Source organism: Uloborus diversus, chromosome 7 (assembly GCF_026930045.1).
Source record: "Uloborus diversus isolate 005 chromosome 7, Udiv.v.3.1, whole genome shotgun sequence".
Classification (NCBI taxonomy): Eukaryota; Metazoa; Arthropoda; class Arachnida; order Araneae; family Uloboridae; genus Uloborus; species Uloborus diversus.
Window position 1 is genome coordinate 19,664,735 of NC_072737.1, and position 25,946 is coordinate 19,690,680.

A 25,946-nucleotide genomic window follows, 5' to 3' on the forward strand; every position below is an offset into this window, starting at 1 on the left:
CTTGTTGTCACTATTTTAAACTATTATTTAAGAAAATATAACTGTTTTAAAAGTTTATTAAATTTGATACAGAGAAGCCGGAGATCCGGATAAACGGGGGTGGGATAGTTGAGGTTTTACTGTAAAATAAAATAAGTAAAAAGGTTGAAAATAACGTTGCATCAGCCCTTTTTTCCTAGCTATCAAATCTTTAAGTTTTATGCTGATTGACCTTCTATTCATTCATTAAAGGAACAAGGTCTTGACCAATAAAACCGAGTGCCAAAGTCACTGCAGCTGTGCATGTGTGTATCCACTGCCAACGGCTCGCTCATATCTGAATGACTTTGCATATGACCTCTACCCGAGAGAGCTAAAACAACCCACATGTAAGTGAATTCAATTGTTCTTGAAAGAACGGGAAAAGATTCACGTCACAGCGATTACATGACAGAGATGGATTGCTAGGGATGGCCTGCATCTGAGCTCTACAGGGGTCAAAATGGTTAATGGATTAATTTTAGGAGCTTCGGAGTTAAAAAACTAAGTTGGAATGGGGGGCATGGTTTAAGCATCAGGTATCGAGAGGATGAAATTTTTTTGGGTATTACTAGAAATGGAAATAAAGTGTCGAACAAGAGTAGTAATGTTGAGAGTTGTGATTTAGGAAATTTCAGGGTGTTAAATAAAAGCAATTTAGGCATGCTTAAAGTTTTCTATACCATAGCTCGCAGTATTAGGAACAAGATGGATGAATTGAAAAGGCAGTTTTGGATGAGAAGTTGGATGTTATTGGAATTACAGAGACATGGGCTACCGAATTTGATGCAGAGTTATTACATATTGCTGGGTATAATTTGTTCAGACAGGATAGAGTAGGGAAAAGAGGTGGTGGGGTTTTATTTTATGTTAGAGACAATTTTATTTGCAATGAATTGGTCATAAATGATAAACCTACTGATATTGATGTGGTTTGGCTGGAGTTGATGAGCAGTAAGGGCAAAAAGCTACGCTTTGGAAACATTTATAGGCCACCTAATTCAAACCATGGACAAGATGAACAGATGTACCGTATTATTAGTGACATGTTCAGTAAGGGATCCGTTATCATAATGGGGGATTTCAATTTTCCGGTTATTGATTGAAATAATTTTTATCCAGGTAATGGCAAAGAAGAGGAATTTTTAAAAGTAATTGGTGACTGTTTCTTAGATCAAGTTGTAACTCATGGAACTCGAAAAGAGGCGATTTTGGATCTAGTTTTTTGTGACATAGGAAGTTTTGTTCAGGGGTTGTGTGTAGGGGATCATACTGGAGATAGTGATCATAACAGCATTAGGTTCCGGATTAAATTTGAAGTGTACAAAGATGATAATTTTAGGTTTGTGCCCAATTTCAGAAACACTGATTTTGTTGCACTTAGGCAGAGCTTGAAAGAGTTTTTTTCGTCTGGATGGTAAAATAGTGAAGTAGATCAGCAGTGGATGGAATTTAAGGAAAAACTTGCTAAAACGGTTGGGGATTATGTTCTATTTAGGAGAAAAGGTGTTAATACCAAAACTTGGCCCATGTGATTCTCCAGGGAGAGTAAAGAAGCTCTTAATTATAAGCAAGCCACTTTTCGTCTGTTTAAAGAAAGTGGTCAGAGTGCGTAGAGGCTCCAGTATGGTAAGGCAAGGTGAAATTTTAAGTATTTGGTACGGATTCAGAAAAGGGAATTGGAGCAAAGGCTAGCAGATGACATTGATGGGAATCCTAAAAAGTTTTTTGCTTATGCTAATTCTGGGAAAGCTCGAAACAGTAAAATAGGGCCATTGGTTGATGAGTATGGAAATTTAATCCAAAACGATAGGGATATTGCAAATGTTATAAATAACTTTTTTTTCAGTGTGTTTAACAATAACTGTATCTCAACAGTTGACACTAACAAGACACAAGCTATTATACAGCTTGAGGATTTTGTATTTTCCAGGGAGGAGGTTCTATTTTATTTGAAAAAGATTAAAGCAACTAAAGCTCCGGGACCAGACAATATTTATCCAAACATTTTAGTTGTATGTGCAGAGGAATTAGTGGATGTTATTTTGAATATTTTCAATGCTTCTTATAACTCGGGGACGGTGCCAGAAGACTGGAAGCTGGCTAACATAACGCCACTCTTCAAGAAAGGGTCTAAAGGTAATGCTGGGAATTATAGACCTGTAAGTTTGACTTCAGTGATTTGTAAGATTTTCGATACTTTGATCAAAATTAAGATCATGAAGTTCTTGGAGGCTAATAGTCTGTTGTCTAGTTTGCAGTATGGTTTCAGGAAAGGTAAATCCTGTGCTACTAATTTATTGCATTTCTATGGCAAGGTTACCTCAGCTTTAGATAACAAAAAATGTGTGGATGTTGTTTATATTGATTTTCAAAAAGCTTTTGACAAGGTACTGCATGTTGCTCTTCTCAGCAAATTAGCTGACATAGGAGTAGGAGGAAAAACTTTACTTTGGGTTAGAAATTGGCTCACTGGTAGGAAGCAAAGAGTAGTTGCGAGAGGAAATCATTCTAAATGGAGTGATGTTTTAAGTGGGGTTTCTCAGGGATCAGTTTTAGGGCCTCTTTTGTTTATTATCTTTATGAATGACATCAATGGAAATTTTATCTGGGAGCGTGAATTATTTTGCTGATGGTGTAAAAGTTTTGGGGATTGTCGAAAATGAAGAACAAGTAAAACAGCTGCAAGAGGATTTAGATCATATTACTAAGTGGGCAGATAAATGGGGTATGGCAGTTAATGTAGGGAAATGTCAAGCGCTACACTTAGGTCATGGAAATAAGTGTACGAGATATCGTTTACAGGGTTCAGTGATTAATCAGGCAGAAAATGTTATGGATCTGGGTATCTTAATAAATCAGAACTTCAAGTTTAGTCAACAGTGCAGCATAGCTAGTAACAAAGCCAACAAAATGCTTGGGTTTATCAATAGATCTATTTCAAATAAATCTAAGAAGGTTCTTCTGCCTTTATATAGGAGTTTAGTAAGACCTCATTTGGAGTACGCCGTTCAGTTTTGGTCGCCTTATCTGAAGAAAGATATTTTTGTATTCGAAAGGGTTCCAAGAAGGGTAACTAGATTAGTAAGGGGACTTTCAGATTTAGATTATGATACCAGACTTAATAGGCTTAACATGTATAGCCTGGAGCAAAGGAGAGTCAGAGGGGACATGATTCAGCTATTTAAATTTATCAAAATGAAAGATGTAAATGGATTGAATTTTTGCGGGGAAAGCTGAATGAGGGGTCATTGTTTTAAGCTATTTAAATCTCAGGCTAACTTGGAAATTAGGAAAAACTACTACTTTAGTAGGGTCGTGGGCACTTGGAATAGCTTACCAGAAGAGGCAGTAATGAGCAAGGGGGTGGATAGCTTTAAGAGGGCCATTGACCTTCATTGAGGACTAATTAATTGACTAGGACCAGCCTAGCTGGGCCCAGAGCCTGTTGCTGGTCGTCACATTTGTATTTGTATTTGAGATGGTGATCGTTAAGCAACAACAGTAACTCAAGAACAGAACAAGCAAGTTATTAATTAAAAGAAAAACTTAATCTTATAATTCAATGAATGTAACGGCTAAACCAGAGGTCGTTGTTTTCAGCTTTTCAAATCTAGAGCTAATATTGGAATCAGGTCTACTTCAACAGGGTCCTAGGCATTTGGAATAGTTTACCAGAAGTAGCTGTTACTTGCAATGCAAGGAATACTTTTAAGAGGACTCTGGATCTTTAGTGGGGATCGTTAAACTGATTAGGACCAACCTAGCTGGAGCCAGAGCCTTTTACTGGTCATCACTTTTTTGTTTATATTCTGCTAAGAATAATCTCCCTCGTTATTATTTCATTTGTCATTGTTGTATAGCATTGTAACTGATTTGTTAACTGAATGAACTTTGGATATCTGGTTCTGGCAACATAGGAGTTGAGCATGCTATGATCGAATAAGGGATAAACATGATGTAGGGGGGGGGGATGATGTAAGGGATAAACATAGTACTGTATGTATTTGAGTTAAAGTTTCTTTCCATTTTAATAAACTTTCCTTTATCTCTTTCATCAGTCTCTGATTTCATTTTATCAAAACATATTTGTTGCACCTTGAACCTGGCAACAAGTTTTGATTTAAGTTTTTAACAAGCTGAGTGAAGTTTGTGATTGCCAGTGTTTTCGATTTTGTGCTCTTGGTCGCCGAATTCTTATGTCATGTATCTGTAGTTTTAATGTTGTGGAACTGTAACCTAAATGTTTGTCCTGTGTGAATCATATCTTTATGTATGTTGTCAAACACAACACACACACACAATCTTCATAATCTAACTTCACTAAATATACGTTTAAGTTGTATCACCTGGCCCAGTGCTGGCGCCTGAGCTCCTGCATCCTCTTGCGCTTGGAGAAGTGTGGGTCCCTCTCTGTCATCCTTACGTAGGACTTGGAGGGCTGGTTGACCCCCCACTTGGGCCTCTCCTCTGGCATCTCCACTATCCTGCGCTGGACCTTGCAGGGCTTGCTGTGCTGCACCCTCACTATGCGCCGGGGACTGTGGAAGGAGCTGGTGTTGCTGCGGGGAAACGAATAGCTTTAATTTCACACCTCAAACGCCCTAGAATACTCAGGCTTCCGATTTTTACGAATTTGTAGAACATGGTTTGAAAATATCACAATATTTTCAAAAATATCCAAAATTCTCAAACATTGCAAACTAAAGTCTTTAAATAGTAACTGGGTCCTCAAGTTACTGTTGTTTATTTACTTATATTATTATTATTATTATTATATAAAGATTTAAAATTAATGTTTCTATCATTGTCTATGCATAACTATACATATACAGGGTGTCTGAAAAGCCTTTGACACATTTTAAAAATTCATAGACAAGCAACAAATTGTCGTATGACTATGAGATTTGCACCATAATGCTTAACCATTTTGTAAAATGGTTAAGGATAAATGTATCACTAAACAACATCTAAATTATCATTTTGAAAAATCATGAAGTTTGAAAAGCACAAAAGGTCAATGATCTTCAAACAGGATAGATTTGCAATAGTAGACATAAGAAACTTTTGGAGCATTTCTAAAAAATGAAGTAAATTTTGAAATACGTAACAAATAATTAATGAAAGAAAATGTCTTTCTCTTAAAGTTAAACACACATATTATAATATTTTTATCAAAAAAAAAAAAAAAAACATGACAGATTTTGAGATAATATGCAAAAGCATTTATTGTGTGCAAAGCAGTTTTCTTAAATAGTCATACAAACGATAATTTGAAATTTCTAATCTGTTTTAGTGAAACGTGTAATCAATGTTTCACAACCAACATTTCACTTCTACTTTCCTTCATTAATCTTCTCTCAAACAATTTTTTTGTTCTATTTTGAAAAGCAATGCATCCATAAAATATATTAAAACATTAAAAGTTAAAATTTTATGACAAAAATGCATACATTCAAATATAGCATTCACCGCAAAGTTAGTATTTAATCAAAGCAAGACCAATGTCTGAAATGTATACAATCATATATATACCTCATGGGGGGCAGTGGCGGCGCTAGGCGTCGGCGACTGCCGACGGCCTCGCGCAGATAGGGCCTCGCAAAATTCTCAGTAGTAAATTCTCAAAAGTTCTAAGAACTTTCCGTGTTTTCAATAGAAGCTCTTATTAAATGCAACAGACAAAAAAGTAATCAAAATATTGCGTGCGGCGGAGAGTGCACAGAGCCAGACTTAGCAAATGCTGGGCCCAATTCTGTCGGGGCCTGAATTTAAAATATTCAGTAGCTACAGCTTATTGATCAGCTAACTCTATTCTCCCCACCTCCGTCTTATTTCTTTTCTTTTTCTCTTGTATCCTAAGTTCCTCTAAAAATAAGAAAATATTCAAAATGCTGCTCCTCCAAACACACACCCCTCCCCCACCTCCTTACACACCCCTCCATACACACGCACACTGAAAGCATTATGGAGCATCTGAAATTTCGTTTCCAGATCTTAAATTTCGCGATATTTCCAGCTTAAAGTCCCCAAATACTAAACAACATTGAAAATCGCTTAAAATTGTGTTTTTGTAGCTTGAATTTCAAAAATTATGGAGCCTAATATTACAAAATATGGCATTTTTAAGGCTTGAATTTCAGAAAATATTCGGGCAAGGGTCCCCATACCGCCTTTCTTTCATATCATTAGCAATTAGGTTTTTTTAAACTACATTAACAAAAAGTTTAAGCGGCCTGGCCCCTGAATATAAAATATTGCTAAAGTATTTAGGACCATAATTTTCAAAATTTTTGAGGGAAGCTCCTTTCCTTCCCGTAGAATCTTCAAAGTTTGTCTAAAATTCTGTTTTTGAAACTTCCATTTCGAGAATTTCAGGGGATTGATTTTGACCTATTTTTTTTAAACAAAAGAATCGATCTGGGACAGTCTCTGACTCTAAAGTCAATAAATACGGCTTATAATTGTGTTTTTAAGGCTTCAATTTCTAGAAATTCCCATCGAGACCTCTGTAAAATTTTTTCCCTAACATCAGCAGAAAAAAGCCTAGAATGGCGTTTTTAAACTACAAATTTTAAAAATTTTCCGGGGGAGGACCCCCGGAACCCTCCCCCCTTTCTATCAGGTCATTTTTTCCCCTTCAATGTGCCGCCCTCTGCCTCCACCACCAAAAAAAAATTTTGATTGCGCTACAAATCACGAAATGTTTTTCCTAGAAATTAAGTGAATTGGGAACTCTAAGTGCCAATAGTTAAGTACAAAAATTAATTCCATGAATTCAATGGTTTTAAAAATATTTTATGATTAGAAGGGCCTCGCAAAACTGCATCGCCGACGTCTACTTTTGCTCTCGCGCCGCCACTGATGGGGGGAAAAAACATGGTTATTCTACAGATTGGCAAAAGGTGAAAATATAGAATGAACAAAAACCAAAAACTAAATTAGAAACAAAAACTGAAAAAGTAACTGATTCTCTTAAAATACGGGTCCCAACAAACTTACCTTTCAGTGGATTCCGCATCTTCAGCGGCATACTTCCCGAACTGCGCTTCGGTCTGCGTCCCGCAGTCCTTTCCTCTCCCCGTCTTGGCCCTCACCCTGAAGATGGATGGAGTGAGCACCCGATCCACCACGTAGGAGCTCCTCCTGTCCTCCGAAGTCTGCACTCCGAACTCCTTTTGCTCCGAGATGCAGGATTCTGTTTCGGAAGCTCTCGAGGACTCCCTGCGGCGGCTAGAGGGGGAGTCGGATGGTTCTGCAAAAAAGTAAGTATTAAAATCAAGAGCAAGAACAGTTTACTTAAAATACACCACCAGCTCAGTTATTCCATCCAAGGACTGCAGTTTCGTGCTTTTTAGCACTCAACAGCCCGGAATAGGAATCACATGAGCTGGAGGGGAAAAACCTCTTAAGGGAGCCAAGAGATCTCTTGGCTCCCTTAAGAGGTTTTTTGCCTCCAGCTCCTTGGCTCCCTTAAGAGGTTTTCCATCTCCAGCTCAGTCACTTTCCTATGCCGGGCTGATGAGTGCTAATAAGCACGAAACTGCAGTCCTCGGCTGGTATTGACTGAGCTGGCGGTGTATTTTAAGTATTTCTGCCTTAGCCCTGGCTTAGGGGCGGTAACTTATTACAAAAAAGCAAGAACAGTGTTTGAAAATATGATATTTTTCAAAACATCAAAAATATCTGATATTTTGATGCATGTAAATGTACCAACAGTCTGGTTTTGACATCCAGAGACTGTAGTTTTGTCCTTGTTATGGACTCATCTGTTTGGAATGGTCAATAATGTTTCTCCACCTTGCTCCACCTCTTAGCGGATAGGTCTTAGGTTTTTTCCACAGGAGGGGTCCATGGAGCGAGCCCCCGGTATGGCTGGGTTTAGGGTTCCCGAGAGCCAAGGCCCTTGTCAGTTTGGACACTGGTCCCCCTTTCTACCGTAAAACTTTTCAAATTTTACTACTCTTAACCCAGCCCCTTAAGGGACGGCCCACTAGTTTCAGACTAGGCTGGCATGGCCTCTTGTCGGCCCAGGCTGGGCTTAGTAATAGTCAATAACCGGCAGCAGTGTCTTGCTGTTGTACTAAATTATTTTAGCTACCTGTTGGTACTCTCAGCTTTGATGAGAGGGCATTTGCCTCTAGCTCGGTTATTGGCTATTCCAGATTGATGAGTCCATAACAAAGACGAAATTGCAATCTCTGTATGGCATGACGCGGCTGTTCTGCCTTAGCCCTGGCTTAAGGGCAGTAACTCACTGTTTATTTTGATCTATGCAACAAAAAAAAAAAAAAGAGCATGATAGTAGATTATTATTTTAATCTTTGTTGAAAAAAAAGAGTTTATCGTATTAAAAGTAATTCTGCTACTAAGTTAGTTGTTAGTTTAAATAAATTTATTTTTAAAATTCTCCTTGAAATCTCTAGTTTAATACATAAAAGAAAAAATAAATTACAAAAAATTCCACTTTTTTAAAAACATCAGGGTTGCTAACCTTGGAATAACAATTTGAGGAGCATCTGTGGTGATTTTGAGGAGAAATTTGAAAATTTGCGGAGCAGTTTGGTATTTTGTATAAAAATCAGTAGAAATAACTAAAACTACTTTTCTAAAATTGTTTCAGAGCTTTAATAATCATTTTAAGCACTTGCATAAAAAAAAAAAATATTTATAAATTAATAAAACCACTTCAAATACAATTTCAATCTTTGAGTATAAGTATCTTTAATTTCCTATATTTACATGTTTGACATGATAATAGCAAAATATAAGCTTGAAAACATTCTGCCAGGAAATGCGGAGCAATATAACTTCCTAGCGGAGCCGCGGAGTTTTGCCAATTTTGCAGAGCAGTTGGCAGTCCTGAAAACAACCATCTTTTTATATTTTGGCTTTCAAAAAGAATGTATTTACGATCCTAAACTACATTCAAAAGTTCTGTTATGCCACTCATTTAATGTAGTTAAAGCATCTCTTTAACTCAATTGAATGTCTAAACGTAGAGACATTTAATTTTGCTCCTGCCGATTTTACCTTCGGGAGCAAAAGATAAAGTATTGTTCTAAAATGCTTCTGGTGCTGAAGATACAATTCTTATAGAAATGTAAAAAGTGCCATTTCCTTTGCAATTTTTTCATCGCAAATTTTGAAAGGCTTCTTTTTATTTTTTTAAATTCTACCCATCTTTTCCCCCGGGATATTTCCTTAAATGTTCAGTTCTTAAGTAAATATGAGCGCTAGTTTAATTTAAACTTATCAATAAACATCCATAAAATTCTCAAACTAATGAGGCAATGTTTTAAATAAAAAACGAAATCATATGTAATGCAATATTTGAGCATTTGTGAATGATACAAATTATTCTTCATTCACAAATGAGCATATAATATTGTATTTAGGTAAAATATGGTACAAAGAACAATCTGGTGACATAATTCAATTTTGATAAAATTGGCAGAAACAATATCTGTGCTTTGTGCTAGAGAAATCTACTAGTTCATTGCCCATCAAATTGTACTTAAATTACAAACTGAGATTAAAGGACATAACCACAGATAGCTGAATTATAAAGCCACGCCTGGATCTATGAACCCACAGACCCTGCAATGTGGGGGGGGGGGTGACATCACTAAAGGGGCCCACATGCCTATCTGCATAAAATCCAATAGTCAGTTAAGGGCCTTTTTGATTTTTTACAGGAGGCCCAAATTTTACAGATTTGGGCCGGCATAAAACATGTTAACAACAGGTTAAAACTGAAAACTCTGTAGAAATGCAAATACTACCTTCAATTTTGTCTTCAATCTTCAATTTATCTTCAACCAGAGAAGGCAAATCCTGTTTCTCCTGGGTCCTCTTGGGAGAGGCGAGGACAGACTCTGGAGGAGGAGGAGGAGGCAACATCTTCTGGATCTTCCTCGTCTTCTTTTCCATCTCGGCCTGAGCCTGGGCCTGTTGGACGGCCGAAACCAGAACCTGGTGCTTTCGTTCCTCCATTTCCTGAAAAAAGTGGTCAGGCGAAAGTTCAGCAAATAATAAATACAAAAGTCAGCATCAGTAAGAGGCAACTACAAAATATCCTGGTTAAAAAAAGGCTAAATGCACAGATGACATTGAGAAACTCATTTTGTAGTACGCAACTTCAGAAAAACTAACAAAAAAATCTTTCTGACAAAAAAGTTTGAACAGCTGTGGCAGTGAATAAACTACCTGAGACTTAAGGGGATATTCTAGTCTAGAAATTCAAAAAAAATCCAATTTTTTACCCTTCATATTCTCAGAGTTTAGACCTTTAAGAATAAATTTCTAAGTAGGATTTATGAAAATTCAAATTATTTTTGGAGTTACAGTTAATTTTGTTGAAATAAACTCTTTTGCTGAAATGAGAATGCGAACTTTAAAAGCATTTTTCTCGAAACTACTTTTTTCGATATGGTTGACAAGATATCTTAAGTTCTAATGCACCGATTTACTTGAAATTTGGTACAGACTTTCTTAATACTATCAAAACTGTCCCTAAGTAGGGGTTTTTCAAATTTCTGATTTTGATTATTTTTAAAAAAATACTAAAGTTCAAAAAAGGAGCAAAAAAAATTAACTTTTTTTTTGAAAAAGACGCCATTTTGTGAAAAAAAAAAATTCAGATCAGCTACGCCCAGACAATTCTACATCCTTATTTAGTAAGAATTAACATTGACTTTATGTTTCAGATCACCTGAAGGATTGGAATCACATCAACCAGTCGACCCCCCATTTTTTAGAGTCCCCACTTTGCTAGCCTCCTCCAACTACAATTTTGATTTTTTTTCCAACTATTATGCACTTTTATACTTTTAAAGTATTAATAAAAAACCGATAAAAATGGATAGTGAAATCAGCTGCTGTTTTATTTTTTTTTCTTCTATTACGCCTGTAAAGTCACCTTAAAATTAAACCTCTAGACAAGAATACCCCCTTTGAACAACAACATCATCCATCATTTAAAAATACCAAACTGGGTTGCTTCAGGTACGAATAGGGTCCGCTTTGCGGTTCCTTCACTAAGTTCTATATCGTAAACGAGAACACTTCAGAAAATTTCATGTCTTAAAGTTAATTCTTCAACAAATTTTGTTTGTAAAAATAGTTCTTTCATCTCTTTTAAGCTTGATCCATTCGTCTGAAATCAAAATATCAGTTTAAAAAAAAAAGCCTCCATATTCCAAATCATTCCCAGCAAAGTCCTTTAGGTCAAAGGGATTTGAGATTAGATTTTGGATAGCTAAATGTGCTCTGATATGATATGATAGGGGGTTGTTTTTCACAAAAAATAAATGAAAGAAAAATTTCTAAAAAAGTTCTTTTTATTGCAGAAATAAAAAAAGTTCACAAAATTTTTTTTTCACAAAATGCAGACCTAAAAATAAAAACCTGAATCGACCCCTGGAGTAAAGCAAAAGCTAAGGAATCGACAATTCCGCTCAAGGCAATACTTCCTGGAATAGAAATCCTATTCAAGAAATTTATTAAAAAGAATATTTTCAATGATTGTTCATTAGGGTGGTTCAAAAATACATGTAAAAAAAGTATGTCCTTGATAACAGGACACCCCTCAATATTTTTAGTCTTGTCAGTAGTAATATACTGGAAGAATTTTAGCTTCCTATTTCAACTGAAAGACTGTAATCAACCCCCTTAACCAAACTTCTTAAGTATGGGGAGGGGGGTTGAAAAAAATACATTAAACTGAAAAAACAATGCTACATACATTACGTGTCCAAAAAAAAAGTCGCATGCCTTAATATTTGGTTGGACCACCTTTTGCGCGTATTACAGCTTTTATACGCCATGGCATTGCTTCAGTGAGCTTTTGTACAGTATCCGTTTTTATTTTAGCCCACAATTCTATCAAGAGGTCTCCTAAACGTTCGATAAATGAAGGAAGTGTGGTGTATGAACTTAAATCCTTTTTGAGTACGTCTCACAGATTCTCGAATGGATTGAGGTCTGGAATTTGTGGTGGCCAAATCATGTGTTGAAATGATGCATCCTGCTCATTGAACCAAGATTTAACAGTTGTAGCCCGGTGTACTCTGGCGTTATCGTCTTGGAATACACCACTACCATCAGGAAAATAAAAGTCCATATATGGTACAACATGTTCATCCCAGATGTTAAGGTATTGTGCAGACTTCATTTAGTTGGTGAACAATGCAGCCGAGCCTAGTTAAGATGAACAGAAACAACCCCAAATCATTACATTGCCTTCAAAAGAATGCACAGTGGGAACGAGACATGTAGGATCCATTGCTTCGTGTGGCTCTCTTCGAACCCTGACACATCTGTCATTTTGAAAGAGCGTAAATCTTGACTCGTCGGACCACATGACCTTTCCCCAATCATTAACTGTTCAATTTTTATGATCTTTTGCAAATTGCAGTCTCTTTCTTCGATTAATGGCACTCACAAGCAGCATCCTTATTGCAACACAGCTTCTTAGTCCCGATTTTTGAAGTTCTGAAGCGCATTGTGCGCTTGGAAATTGTTTTACTTCCCTCGTTGAAGAGTGCTGTGAGTTGAATGGTCGATTTCTTGCGATTTTTCTTCACTAATCGCTTCAGAGAACGCCGGTCACGTTCGTCCAGAATGGATTTACGACCACAAAGATGTCGCGAACAGGTAGCTTCTCCGCCATCTTTCCACCTTTTAATAATGCGTTGAACAGTTCGCAATCCTATAACACTAATTTCAACTATGTCTTTGCATTTTGTCCCACTTTGGTACAGGCCAACAATTTGCCCCTTTTTGAACCCTGTTACATCACTTCCACGAACACAACTACCGATTCCAGCCATGCTTACTTCGAACTAAGCAGTCTTCTAGTGCAACGCCCGCATTTTAAGCTTGCATTGAGCAAAGATTTATGCAAATATCTGTAATACTCATCGAATCACCTTCTTCCAAAATTGGAACATTTAAAACTTGACCGCGACTTTTTTTTTGGACACTTAGTGTATTATAATATACACGACTAATATACATATACATTGCAATAAGATAACTGTTTGCAAAGAAACAGCTTGGGAAATTAAAAGTTTCTAAATTTGTGACATTTTCTATGCTACTTCTCTCTAATGTTAAATTGAGGGGCCATTGAGCATCCTCTTAAAATTTGCCTAAGAAGCTAAAACTTTTACAACATCATACTATTAGTAAGTCTAAAAAAAAGGGGGGTCATCCTGGACTCCAGCTGAAAAAAAGTTTTTTTGAACCACCCTATTGTTCATTGTACTGCAGTTCCAGAAACTGATCTTTCTACAATAGTCAGTAAGATTATCAAATGCAAAATAGAAAATGTTTTGTTTTTTCTTTTGAAATAGTATTGATTTTACTTACAGCTTTCTGCTTAATCCTCATCTGTTCCTGCTCATATTCCGCATGGATGCGGGCTCTCTCCAACTCCAACCTTCTTTCCTCTGCTTCTTCTTCCAGTTTCTTGCGTTCTCGCTCTGCTTCTAACCTAAATGTCAGATTTAAAGAAATTTCAAACACTTCCACCAGATAGTTACTTTACTTGACTCAAGGGAAACAGAAGAAGAATGGACACTTCCATTACATACTGATATTACTCTCATTTCTCAAAAAATAGGTGTTTCATTGCTTCTCTAACTATCGATGCAAGTTAAACTCTAGTTTGGCAATCAACCATTAACGCAGGGAACTTGTAAAACGGCTAAATATTTAGAGGCACAGATTTTAGGTACACACATGGAAACAAAAAAAAAAGGTAAAATATCATATTTATCATCAAAAAAAATTTTTTTTGAGCTTGGTACACATTTTTCTTGTTTTGAAGATCTTAAATATTTTTCAAGCAAAACAAATTAAACTATTTTTTGAAATTTTGAATAATAATAGCTATGTAAAGGTAGTTTGTTTGTTCATTTGTTTTTATGCTTTATTTATTTATTTATTTATTTATTTTTGTCTTCTTTTCACACTTGAAATTAGCATGATTGGACTATTAGAGATGGCCTGTATCTGAGTTCTACAGGGGTCAGAAGCATGCACGGGGGGGATGGACACCTGTTGGCTAGGGCCCAATCCTGAAGGGAGCCCGAGAGTTTTAAAACATGAGTGAAATACATGTAAGGATGTAATTTTTAACAATATGGAGGGGTCCTGTAAAAGTCATTTGTGAGATGCCTCAGAATTTCTGTGCACGCCCCTGACAGGGGCTTGATTTTAGGTGCTTCAAAGTCAAAAATGGGTTAAGCTTAAATGGGGAAAGGGGGGGGGGGCATGGTTCAGGGACCATATATCAAAAGGATGCTAAGTATTTGAATATTGCTAGAAATGGAAAGAGGGTGTCTCATTAAGAGTAGTCATTTCAACTTCTCCCAGAAAAATAATGGCCAAAAAAAAAAAAAAAAAAAAAAAATTAAATTGAAAGATTTCCACATAAATAAAAACTGTCTACTTTTGTTTTCTCTATTTGAATGGTATTACATGTTCAGTGAAATGTAAAAATAAATAATGAGCCTCACTGCATAGTTTATCATTTTATTTGGTCTACTAAAAGACTTTTGACAGTCAAAGTTTGATGACTTTTTAATTCCTGAAGAAGCAACAAAAATTTCCTTAGTGTCCAGAGATTGAACTTAAAAACAGGAGAGTTGGAATATCTGTTTTTTAAATGCAAAAAATATTTCAGACTTTGGGATACAATCTGACAAATAGGGTTATGTGTTAAAAATATATACCTCTCACACTATATGTTTTTAGTATTTTTCATTTGTTGCTGAAACTGATTGGCATCGTGAGTTTTATTATGTATCTTAGTTATACTCAATTGGCAACACCGTTGGTGGTTGTTCCGTTTTCACCTGCTGCGTGAGTTGTGCAGCACGGTATGTTGTAAGACATCGTAAGTTCTTCAAATATATTTTAATCCACATCTAGACTCGTTTTAGTCTTTCTTTCTTCATTATGCCTTTTGGGAGTTTTTAACACGTTATCAGCACGAACGCTCTTGGAATAAATGGAGAGGATCGACGAACGATCGACTGATGCGAGAACTAGGCCTAACTAGCAGCGATTCCCGAAGTAAGGTTTTAGAAGAAGCAATTTAACTCGTTTTTGAAGAAGTTGGTCATCGTATTTTTTTTCATTTGAAGGTTCATTAGAAGGAACTGAAAAAGAAATGGCTACCGACGAGCATAAATTGCCGAAATTGAATTCTGACAACTACCATTCTTGGTCAATTAGAGCTCGTGCTCTGATGGTGCAAAAACGCTGCTGGGAGGCGGTTGAGCCCGGATACGGTCATGAAATGACAGACAACCAAACTAGAAGAAATGAAGAAGCTTTAACACTGCTTTTTTTAATTGTTGAAGACAATTTTCTCGATGACATCGGCGATTGCAACAGCGCGAGAGAAGCGTGGAATACATTGAAAGATATCCATACTAAGTTTGGACTGCTGCACACCATACAATTGATGAAAGAATTTTTCAATACAACAATGAAAAATAATGAAACAATGCACACCTATTTAAGTCGACTAATGGACATTCATCGAAAACTTGCGAGCGGAGGCTACGCCTTTACAGATAGGGAAGTGGCATTAATAATGCTGATTGGATTGCCAAAGCAATACGAAAATCTGATTCTAAATTTAGAGAAAGACGAAGTTAACCTATCAACCTCAATGGTGAAATCAAAACTACTTTTAGAGGAAAAAAGAGTAAACAGAAGTGAGAATTTTTACCACGAAGAAGCAGCACTCCATACAAGAAACTACAACCCCCCCTCGTGGAAACCAAACGAGAAGAATGAAAGAAGGTCGTCATCAAGAAAACCAGTAGAAGAACATGAAGCCAAACCAAGGAAAATTAAGTGTTTCTCATGCGGAGAATGGGGCCACATTGCAAAGAACTGCAATTCACAGAAAGGAAATAAAAATAATTCCAAAACTGGAGAACAAAGAAGAGACAGTGCACTTTCTGCAAGAAATGATATGGCATCAGTGAACCCCCTACTCTGGATCCTGGACAGCGGAGCCACAGAACACATGACTTCTGACAGAAGAAAATTCCTTAGTCTGAGAAAATATGCATCTGAAGTTGAAGTGGCTAATTCTGAAAGAATAAAAGTCAGTGGGATTGGGAATATTTCATTTTGCATACATGAAGAAAACGAAGGAAGAAACATTACCATTCAAGATGTTTTATTTGTCCCAGAGCTAGGAGGAAATTTACTGTCTATTGGAAGAATAGAAGAGAAAGGCTTTAAAGTGGAATTTGCAGACGGCAAAGCCAAAATAATCGACAGCGAGGGAAAAATATTCCTGTCAGCCAAGAAAAAAGGAAGACTTTACATCATTGAAGAACAGATAGAAACTGCCTGTATGACTAGAACTAAAAATACTGAACTGTTGCACAGAAGGCTCGGTCACCCACACTACAGTGCCATCAAAAATTTGGATTCTCTTGAAGAAGACAAAGAATCGGCAAATACATCTTGCACCGTCTGTATTCAAGGGAAAATGAAGCGGAAAAAGTTTCCAAAGTCTGCCAGCACACGAGCCAAGGATCTCCTTGAAATAATACACTCAGATGTTGTTGGCAAGATTTCCCCTTCGTCTCTTGGAGGTTCAAGCTATTTTGTCACATTTACAGATGACTACTCACATTATACTACGTTATATACTATGAAGGCCAAAGCAGAAGTATTGGAAAAATTTGACGAGTACCGCCGCACAGTTGAAAACATCCACAACAAGAAGATCAAGATTCTGAGAAGTGACAATGGGGGAGAGTTCAAGAATGCAAGTTTTGACAAGTACCTCACCATGCATGGGATCCAAAGACAACTTGCAGTGCCAGAAACACCTCAGCAAAATGGCAAATCGGAGAGATTGAATCAGACGTTAATAAACACAACAAGATGTTTGCTAATTGAATCCGGAGCAGGCCATGAATTTTGGGCCGAAGCAGCAGCTACTGCAGCCTACCTAAACAACAAGCGACCATCCTGTGCAATAAATGGCAAGATCCCCGATGAAGTTTGGTCAAGCGCTGAAAGTAAAGTAGATCACCTCAAGGTATTTGGATGCAAGGCATGGAGTCATACTCGCACACATTCAAGGAAAAGCAAACTTGACCCAAAGGCTATAGAATGCGTTTTTGTTGGCTATCCAACTGGAGTCAAAGGCTATAAGCTATATGATTTGAAGAAAAAACAGTTTTTCGTGAGCAGAGATGTGATCTTCGAAGAAAATGTTTTCCCCTTGAAGATGGAAAATTGTAATGATACTGCAGAAGAAGCCATTCTTAGCATTGAAAGCTTAGATGAAAACTGCATGTATACATCTGAAGAAGAAGTTGATCTTTCAAATTTAGGAAACCAAATGCCTTTAAATCATCAAGAATCACAGGATTTATGCACTGAAGCGTGCTCGATTCAACAGATAGAAGACGTCCCAGATGACAAGTGTGAAGATTTAAATGAATCGTTTGGAAATACTATTGAAGAAGTGCATGACACACACGATGATGTTATTACTGAAGCGTCAAATAGCAGTTCCGGCAGTGGAAGCAAGAGGGGAATAGGTGCAAGGCCTGTAAATCTTCCCAAACACCTTTCGGATTACTATCTCTACAATGCCAAAGAGACACTCCATGATGAGAGAGACCCAGTGACAGTCACTGAAGCCATGCAATCCCCTGAAGCGGACATGTGGAGAGAGGCAATGAATGAAGAAATTGCAAACCTCACTCAAGCCCAAACGTGGGAACTCACCACGAGACCACCAGGCGTGAAGATAATACCGTCCAGGTGGCTGTTTCGCAGAAAAAAGGATGAATCTGGAAAACGAACAAAATTCAAGGCCAGAGTAATTGCAAAAGGTTGTGTTCAGGTATCTGGCAAGGATTTCCAAGACACCTTTGCGCCTGTCATCAAGCTTAAATCCATTCGACTGTTACTTGCAATAGCTGCCGAAAAGGATTATGAAGTCCATCAAATGGATATTACAGCTGCCTATCTCAATGGCGTTTTAGAAGAGGACCTGTATATGGCACAGCCTGATGGATGCATTGAAAAAGGTAAAGAGCACCTTGTCTGCCACCTGAAAAAGAGTATATATGGTCTTCGACAATCGGGAAGAGTGTGGAATTCTTGTTTGAATGACTTCCTAATCGATTATGGATTAATAAGAGCTAAAGCAGACCCTTGTATCTATTTTTGCCATGAGAGAAACATCATAATTGGAGTCTATGTTGATGACCTCCTAATCATTGGCGGCATAGAAGAAATAAACAAGTTCAAAGGGAAAATTAAAGAAAAGTTCACTGCAAAAGACCTAGGTCCTGCCAGCCAAATATTGTCGATGCAGATTAACAGAGAAGAAGATGGGTCGATCACGCTGGATCAAATTGCTTATGCGTCTGAAATTTTAGACACATTTAAGATGAGTGATGCAAAACCAGCTGCTACACCATTAGACCCAAGCATCAAGTACTGCAAGCCCGATGATCAGCAGGGGGCGGAATCGAAGCAAACGGGGGCCAGCTTCCCTTATCGACAAGCCGTCGGCAGCCTCTTGTACTTGGCCTGCGGCACACGACCTGATCTCGCATATGCAAGTACATACATGAGCCAATTCAACGAAAGGCCGATGGAAGAGCACTGGAGAGGAGTCAAGCATATCCTCAGATACCTCAAGGGTACTAAGTTTCGGAAATTGAAGTTCCAAAGAACCGGAAAAGGATTGCTTGCCTTCTCGGATGCCGACTGGGGAGGGGACAAGACCGACAGGAAATCCTTCAGTGGATACATGCTTTTACTTGCTGGAGGACCAATATCTTGGTCTAGCAAAAAGCAGACCATCACTGCTTTGTCCTCCACCGAAGCCGAATATGTGGCCATGTGCCACGTAGCAAAAGAAATCTTGTGGTTCAATAGCTTGGTAAAAGAGGTAGTAAGTAGCCGCTTATTTGCCTCACCTCAAGTTGTGAATGTGGACAATCAGGGAGCAATATTCATTGCGAACAACAGAGTGACTTCAGAAAGAAGTAAGCATATAGATATCAAACACCATTTTCTACGTGACCTGGTTTCCAGTAATATATTGAAGTTTGAGCATATACCCACAAAGGAAAATGTGGCAGATGCCATGACAAAACAAGTTTCCAAAGGAACATTGAGTCATTTGAACTATGTGATGACTTGTTAGGTTTTTTTTTATTAATTCTTTTGAAGTCCTGCAACCATGGACCGAGTTTGCAGCTATGAAAATACTTTTTATTTTCTTAAATTTAATTTCTGTTAAAAGTGTATTGAAGTGTGTTCTTTTTAAATTGTAGTACCTAGAGTTTGCCATGTCAGTATTTTTTTGCTTAATGGTTGTATTTTTAATTAGAAGTTTTATTTTCATTGTGTTGTATCTAGTGTGATAGGCAAGGGAGCATGTTAAAAATATATACCTCTCACACTATATGTTTTTAGTATTTTTCATTTGTTGCTGAAACTGATTGGCATCGTGAGTTTTATTATGTATCTTAGTTATACTCAATTGGCAACACCGTTGGTGGTTGTTCCGTTTTCACCTGCTGCGTGAGTTGTGCAGCACGGTATGTTGTAAGACATCGTAAGTTCTTCAAATATATTTTAATCCACATCTAGACTCGTTTTAGTCTTTCTTTCTTCATTATGCCTTTTGGGAGTTTTTAACATTATGTAACACTCAAATGCATGCAGTATACAGTCGACACTCCATATATCAAACTTCCACATATCAAAATTTTCTATATATCGAAATCCCAACAAATTTCTATGTTCATTACATAGAAAAATTGTTTCTATATATCGAAAAAATCTCTATGGATCGAAATTTTTTTCAAGACATTCGTAGATTATTTTTTCCACTTTTAACTGCTTGTCTCATGAAAAATGAAGGTTACGGGAGAAAATTATGTTCACTAAAGGTTGCTACGAAACTCATAAGGAATCTGGGGTTGAGGGGTGTGTAGATAGGTCGTTGTTTCGTTCTGGAGTTCTTAAATTCCCTCAAGTTTATTTAAAATCTTAGTTTTAACCAGTAGCATGGTAAAATCAGTTTCAAGTTATCCCTTTTCTCTGTTGATTATCATTCCTCGTCTTTTTCGCTTCAGTAAAAATCATTCTAGTTAGGTAGAACGATTTTTTACTTTACTTTTCTCTCGATTACATTGTCAAAACAAAAATCCCCCTTATGTTGTGGATCAAGTTGAATTGCCGAAGAATGAAGATGTATAAAAGCGCAAAATTGTGTAATTTCTGTTAATTTTTTAATTATTAATTTTCATTTAATCGATGCTCACATAAATTAGAAATAGGGTTTCATACACAATTAGCCTTAATTTTAATGTTTTAGGAGATTTTTATGATAAAATAAGATAATTTCCATGTATCGAAATTTCTATATATCGAATTTTTTTCCGGCAATTTGCTACTTCGATATATAGAGGTCCGACTGTATTTTTCAAGAAGGGCATAACAATGCTCTTCTCTCGTCAATTCAAAACAATATTCTCATTTTTATGGAACAGTACGTGGCTCATACCTGCGTTGCTTTTCTTCCATCTGTTCCCGAATGGCTCGCTGGTATTCTTGGGCTTTTTGACGACGTTCTTCGGCCAATGCTGCGGAAACTGGATCCAGCTGAAATCCCTGACCCCTTATATAATTCCTGTGTTTGGAATAAGAAATATTGTCAGAGATTTCATTAATGGTTTAAATCATATTTGAGCAATAATTACTCTTCTAGTAAAAATATATAACAGATTTTAGTGAAGTTTTATCTCATCCAAAATTAATAATTCATTTATACCATAAAATATCTAAATGCCAATCAAAACATATAAATTATAGATACAAACATATAATTTGAAATACATTTCACTATATTTGAATAGATCAAGCATTGAAATTTAACTGATCAGCGAAAAATCAATTTGGCAAAGCTTATCTGTGCCTCCTGAAAGACTGATTTTAAATTTTAAGAGGTTGAATGTGTAATGGTGGTTATGCACTGCAAATCGAATCTCAATTCATTGCAATAGAAATTTGCAGAAAATTGAATTATCAAGAGTTTCATTTTTCACATTCATCTAATTGGATGAAGCACACAATTTTATACTTTTTAAACATTTTCTCCAATAAAAAGTACAAATCAAACTGTAGTTAAAGTGTCAAATAAAACAAATATGAAAATTATTTAGTCGGAACAAGAGCTATTGTTTGAGGCTATCCATCAATAACACAACTCGAAATAGATTATATTTTGACATTAATAGATGAATCATATGATATAATAGATATTATGATATAAGAGATAGTATCAGAGCTGCTAACTTTTGAAAATCCAAAATCGCAGCAGCATTTTGCGGTGGGGGGGGGGGGGGGGGCTTGAAAGGTGCCACAGATTTAAATAGTGATGAATTGACAACAGTACAAATAGCAAAAACAATGACACTTAACAAATTTCAAATATGACACCGAAAATATTAATACGAAATTTGAAAAATGTATATTTTTCACAGAATTTTTGGCAGTTTTCCCGCTTTTTTGCCAAAGATTCAATGACTGGATCAGCATCGCGATCTAAAAATCGGTCCATCTTTACACCATGCAACTTTTGAAGATACCGGTTTAGTTTTCATGCTGGTTTTTTTTTCTTCTTTTTTTTCTTGCATTCTTCAGATTGAATTTAAAAAAAAAGAAAATCGTAATTTTTGGACCCGCTTTCATGGTATCGTAGTTTAAAGCTGTAATTCGTAGAAACTAAGATTTTTTCGTAGCAGTTGGCAGCTCTGGATATTATATCATATCCGAACATGATATAATAGATATTATATCATATCCGTATATGATATAATAGATATAATAGATTTCAAAAAAAATGTAAGAGATGTAAAAATGAAATAAAATTAGAAGAAAATTATATTTTGACATTTCTATACTGCCAAAAATTTAAGGTTTTCCTTTTTAAATTTCAGTCTAACTGACTATACTAAAAACCAATGATAAGGGGAGAAAACAAAGAACAATATATCCCTGTATGAAAATTTTATAATAAAATTAACAAAAAGTTGAAATATTTAAATCATTTTTACCAGTAGCATATACGTACCAGCCATACAGGGCTTGGTTTTTTTGTAAAAAAAAAAAAGACTAAACTTATATGCTGACTGCTGAGCATACTGGCTATTGTTGTAGAGCAGAAAACGGGATGAAAGTAACAAGATAACTTAAGATCCAGGACATTTTTATGTCTTCACAGCAATACCAGTCATTAATATATCAAACAGTATCTGCTCGAGAGATGGATGTAGTATAAAATAGGGGCAGTCATTACCTGGCAACCCCTGGCATCACGGATCCGTCGACCGAAACAGAGATGCTCTCGGTGTCATCCTTGCATCCGTTCATCCACATTGGATCTGACATTTGGCCCAGCTGCATCTGCTCTTGGGCTTTGCGCTGCTCCTCCCTCTGGTAACCTGAAGCACAGAGAAAGATTTATATTTAGAATTCATAGTCAATTTGTAGAAGTATTGCCGCAGACAGCGTATGCAATGTACATCCACCCTGATAACCAAGCACTTGGTATGCTTCAGTTTATTGAGATCAGAAGACATTTCCTAAAATCAAAGCTTTTATCGGGCATACTACACTCATGTCTATAAATTAAGGATAATGAAGTTCAGGCAAAGAAAGAGTTAAAAGCAAAACAAATTTGACTTATTTGTAAAGTCTATTTATTAAACAAAATGTAAACAGCAAAAAAAAGCTATATGTTTGACATAATTAATAAAAATTGTGATTTTTACTCCCTGGAGCAAATTTCAAAAAAGAACCTATTTACATGAAACAGTAGAACATGGTTGATATGATGGTTAATACGGAGTATGTCTCCCGGACGATGCAATACTGGCTGTACAACCTCTAGGCATGCTGAATATCAAATTATCAATGAGATCTTGGGGAATATTACATCACTCATCAAGAAGTGCTCTCTGAAGTTTCGGTAGACATGTGGGAGGGGGTTGACGGGCTGCAATTCGTCGGTCAAGCATGTCCCACACAAGCTCTATTGGATTCTAGTCTGGTGAGTATGCTGGCCAATCCATACGGGTGATATCCTCCGATTGAAAAGGCATTTGTCTACAATGTTTGCTCGATGAGGAAGGGTGTTGTGATTCATAAACAGAAATTCAACACCCATGGCGCCCCAAAACAAACGTACATGTTGTTTCAGAATGACATCCCGATAGATGTGGCCTGTCATCGCTACACTCTGAACATGCAGGTCAGTTCTGGAACCAAGAATAATTCCTCCCCAAACGAGCCATCCTGCACTACTGTAACGGTGTCGTTCAATGCTGTTCTTTTGGTGGTAACGGGTACCTGGCGCTCTCCATATGAAAGTTCGGCGAGAACCAGACTGCAAACTAAATCTTCACTTGTCGGAAAACATCACACAAGACCACTGCTGCGGTGTCCACAATGCATGCTCTCTACTTCAGGCTAATGGCAGGCGACAGTGAGTTGCGGTAAGTGGAACACATCTGACAGGCCTATGAGCATATAGACCAATGTGCCCTAAGCGACTGTACACGGTCTGCTTTGAAACTGTCATACCGTTAGCTGAAGAGAGCTGCCAAATACCGATCCTCATTTGGCGTTGTAACGAGTAGGCGACCTGTACTGTAACGTCTACTCACATTACCATCATCTAGGAATCATTGCCAAAGCCTGGGGATGACACTCTGGGCAATTCCAAGTTCCTCAGATACTTCCAGCTTGGTACGTCTACATTCCAGACGTCCAATAATTCTACCACATAAAAAAGCATCCAAATGCTTCCTTTGTGCCCTAACTATGTGGTTATTGCATTGAAAGACTTTTAAAGCGCTTGTAAACAATTTTACTTCTCTCTGCCAACATTCCTTATATACCCCTCTCTTACACTCTCGTCATTGTGACGTACTATCAGCGCCATCTGGTGGTTTCCTGTAATATGTATATTCTTCTTCAAGATGTGTGTGATAATTCTACAGGTGAAATTTTTATTTTAGAGTTCCATTTCTGTGTGATTCTGAATTATCCTTCATTTATGGACATGAGTGTATAAACAAAAATACAAATTGCTACTTAACTTGCTTGCAACTTAAGTTGACAATGACGTCACGACTTGCGGAAGAAAAACCAAGTTAGCAGACAAAAGGTCACACTTAATAGCTACACCTACCCTACCTACTTCGCGAATAAGAGGGATCGCCACCAGTCTATGAGCTGCTGTTGGCTGGTGAGGTTTGTTTCAAATGGAGGAAATTCTCCGCGGCTGAATTTACCACTTCGCTCGTAAAATTGAGAATATTTAACGATTGACAGAAATTATGCCAAAATATGTTACGCATGTGTGGGTTTAACTAACTAATCCGATTTCTGAAGTGAAGAGCGTAATTTCACAAGAATATCAGACAAGGTGCTATTAACTATTTCCTTCCCCTGGCCTCGGCGTATTTCTCCATTGTCAAGTAAGCTAGCAGTCAAGTATATCTTCGTCGCTACCACTAAAGTAACTGCCAGTCCATCATCTTCATTCCAACACCAAGTTTCTTAACTTTTCATGTACAGATAATTTGTATAATTCTGAGTTTAAGTTTGCAGTGACACCTATCACTTTGAATATAAGAAAAATATGAAATATACAATTCTCAATATAAATGTTAGCCCGAAAAAAAATTAGTTGAATAATTCTAACACATTTCTTGAAACTTTTATGCAGAGTTCCCATAGTTATTATCTGCTTATTTAAGTAGGGTTTTTTAAGATCTATTTGCATAATAAAATAAGACTTTTATAAGGCTATTTTCCCTTCTTTTGCATTCTTAGACAGACATGAATATCCCATCTTAAAACGTTAAGGTTGACATTCTTTGAAAAACATAAGTGGACAACTCTTAACAATGATTGATTTACAAGTTATCTAGAGTTTAAAACAAAGTAGCAGAAAGAAATGCACACATAAGTTTTAAGCGAGAGTAGAAATTACAACTTTTAGTGATTTTTTAAGGGATAACATTAAGGGTTCTTTAATTATTATATATTAAAGGACAAAAATTAAGCATTTTTAGAATGCAAAAGATGTCCATTTTATCAGATATGACATGCTCGATATTTTGTATGAATTTAAGACATATATCAAGCTATCTGTTTTTTTTAGCATAAAGTTCATACATTTTTCTTGAGCACATTTTCCTATTTCTAATTAATATTGATTTTTATAGCTTTTTCACTTTCTTCTATATCCAATACTAGCAGTACCCGCACAGCGATGCCTGTGCTAAAAATTTAATAGAAGTCCGTTGAATAAAAAAAATTGACGCCCCCTCCCCCTCTGATGTGAAATGATCGTTTTTCTTTGTATAAAATGCGTACACACCTTTTCAAAAAAAAAAAAAACTATTTAAGTTTCTTTGGAATTTAAAACTTTTTGACAAATCATTAAATTAGATTTACAGCTGCTTTAAAACTCTATTTAGCGAGTGAAGCGGTTTTTACTGCAAGTTAAAATATTTCTCCAAATAAACAAAAAAAGAGATCAAATAATATCGTTCAAATGTATACATAATTCCGCAGCTCTATTGTTTATCGCCAAACTTGCCCAGCAACCACGCCATCGTAATCTATCCGTCTAACGAAAAGCAAAAAAACATCCCTTGGAACATTCAAAAATCATTGTCAGAAAAAAAGAAGAAAATGTCGTACATTTCACTTGGATAAAAACAAATCAAAAGTTTCTTTTCTTTCAAAACAAATCGTCAAACAATGAATTGCCTTAAAACAATAATCCTAGACTGAACCCTGCTCAGCGCCTAACGTGCCAAGCGACCACGCTA

At 36.7% G+C, this 25,946-nt stretch overlaps 1 protein-coding gene across 1 annotated transcript in view; it reads right to left on the reverse strand.

Moving 5' to 3' along the window:
• The window catches only part of LOC129226318 (coiled-coil domain-containing protein 66-like), a 53,947-nt gene that overhangs the window by 17,367 nt on the left and 10,634 nt on the right, over nt 1-25,946 (reverse strand). The window contains exons 4-9 of the mRNA XM_054860919.1: nt 22,397-22,531; nt 20,603-20,728; nt 13,393-13,516; nt 9,804-10,017; nt 7,021-7,273; nt 4,368-4,580 (exon numbers count right to left, since the gene is read on the reverse strand). Of these exons, the coding sequence (XP_054716894.1) occupies nt 4,368-4,580; nt 7,021-7,273; nt 9,804-10,017; nt 13,393-13,516; nt 20,603-20,728; nt 22,397-22,531 (1,065 nt within the window). The remainder of the gene's footprint in view (nt 1-4,367; nt 4,581-7,020; nt 7,274-9,803; nt 10,018-13,392; nt 13,517-20,602; nt 20,729-22,396; nt 22,532-25,946) is intronic.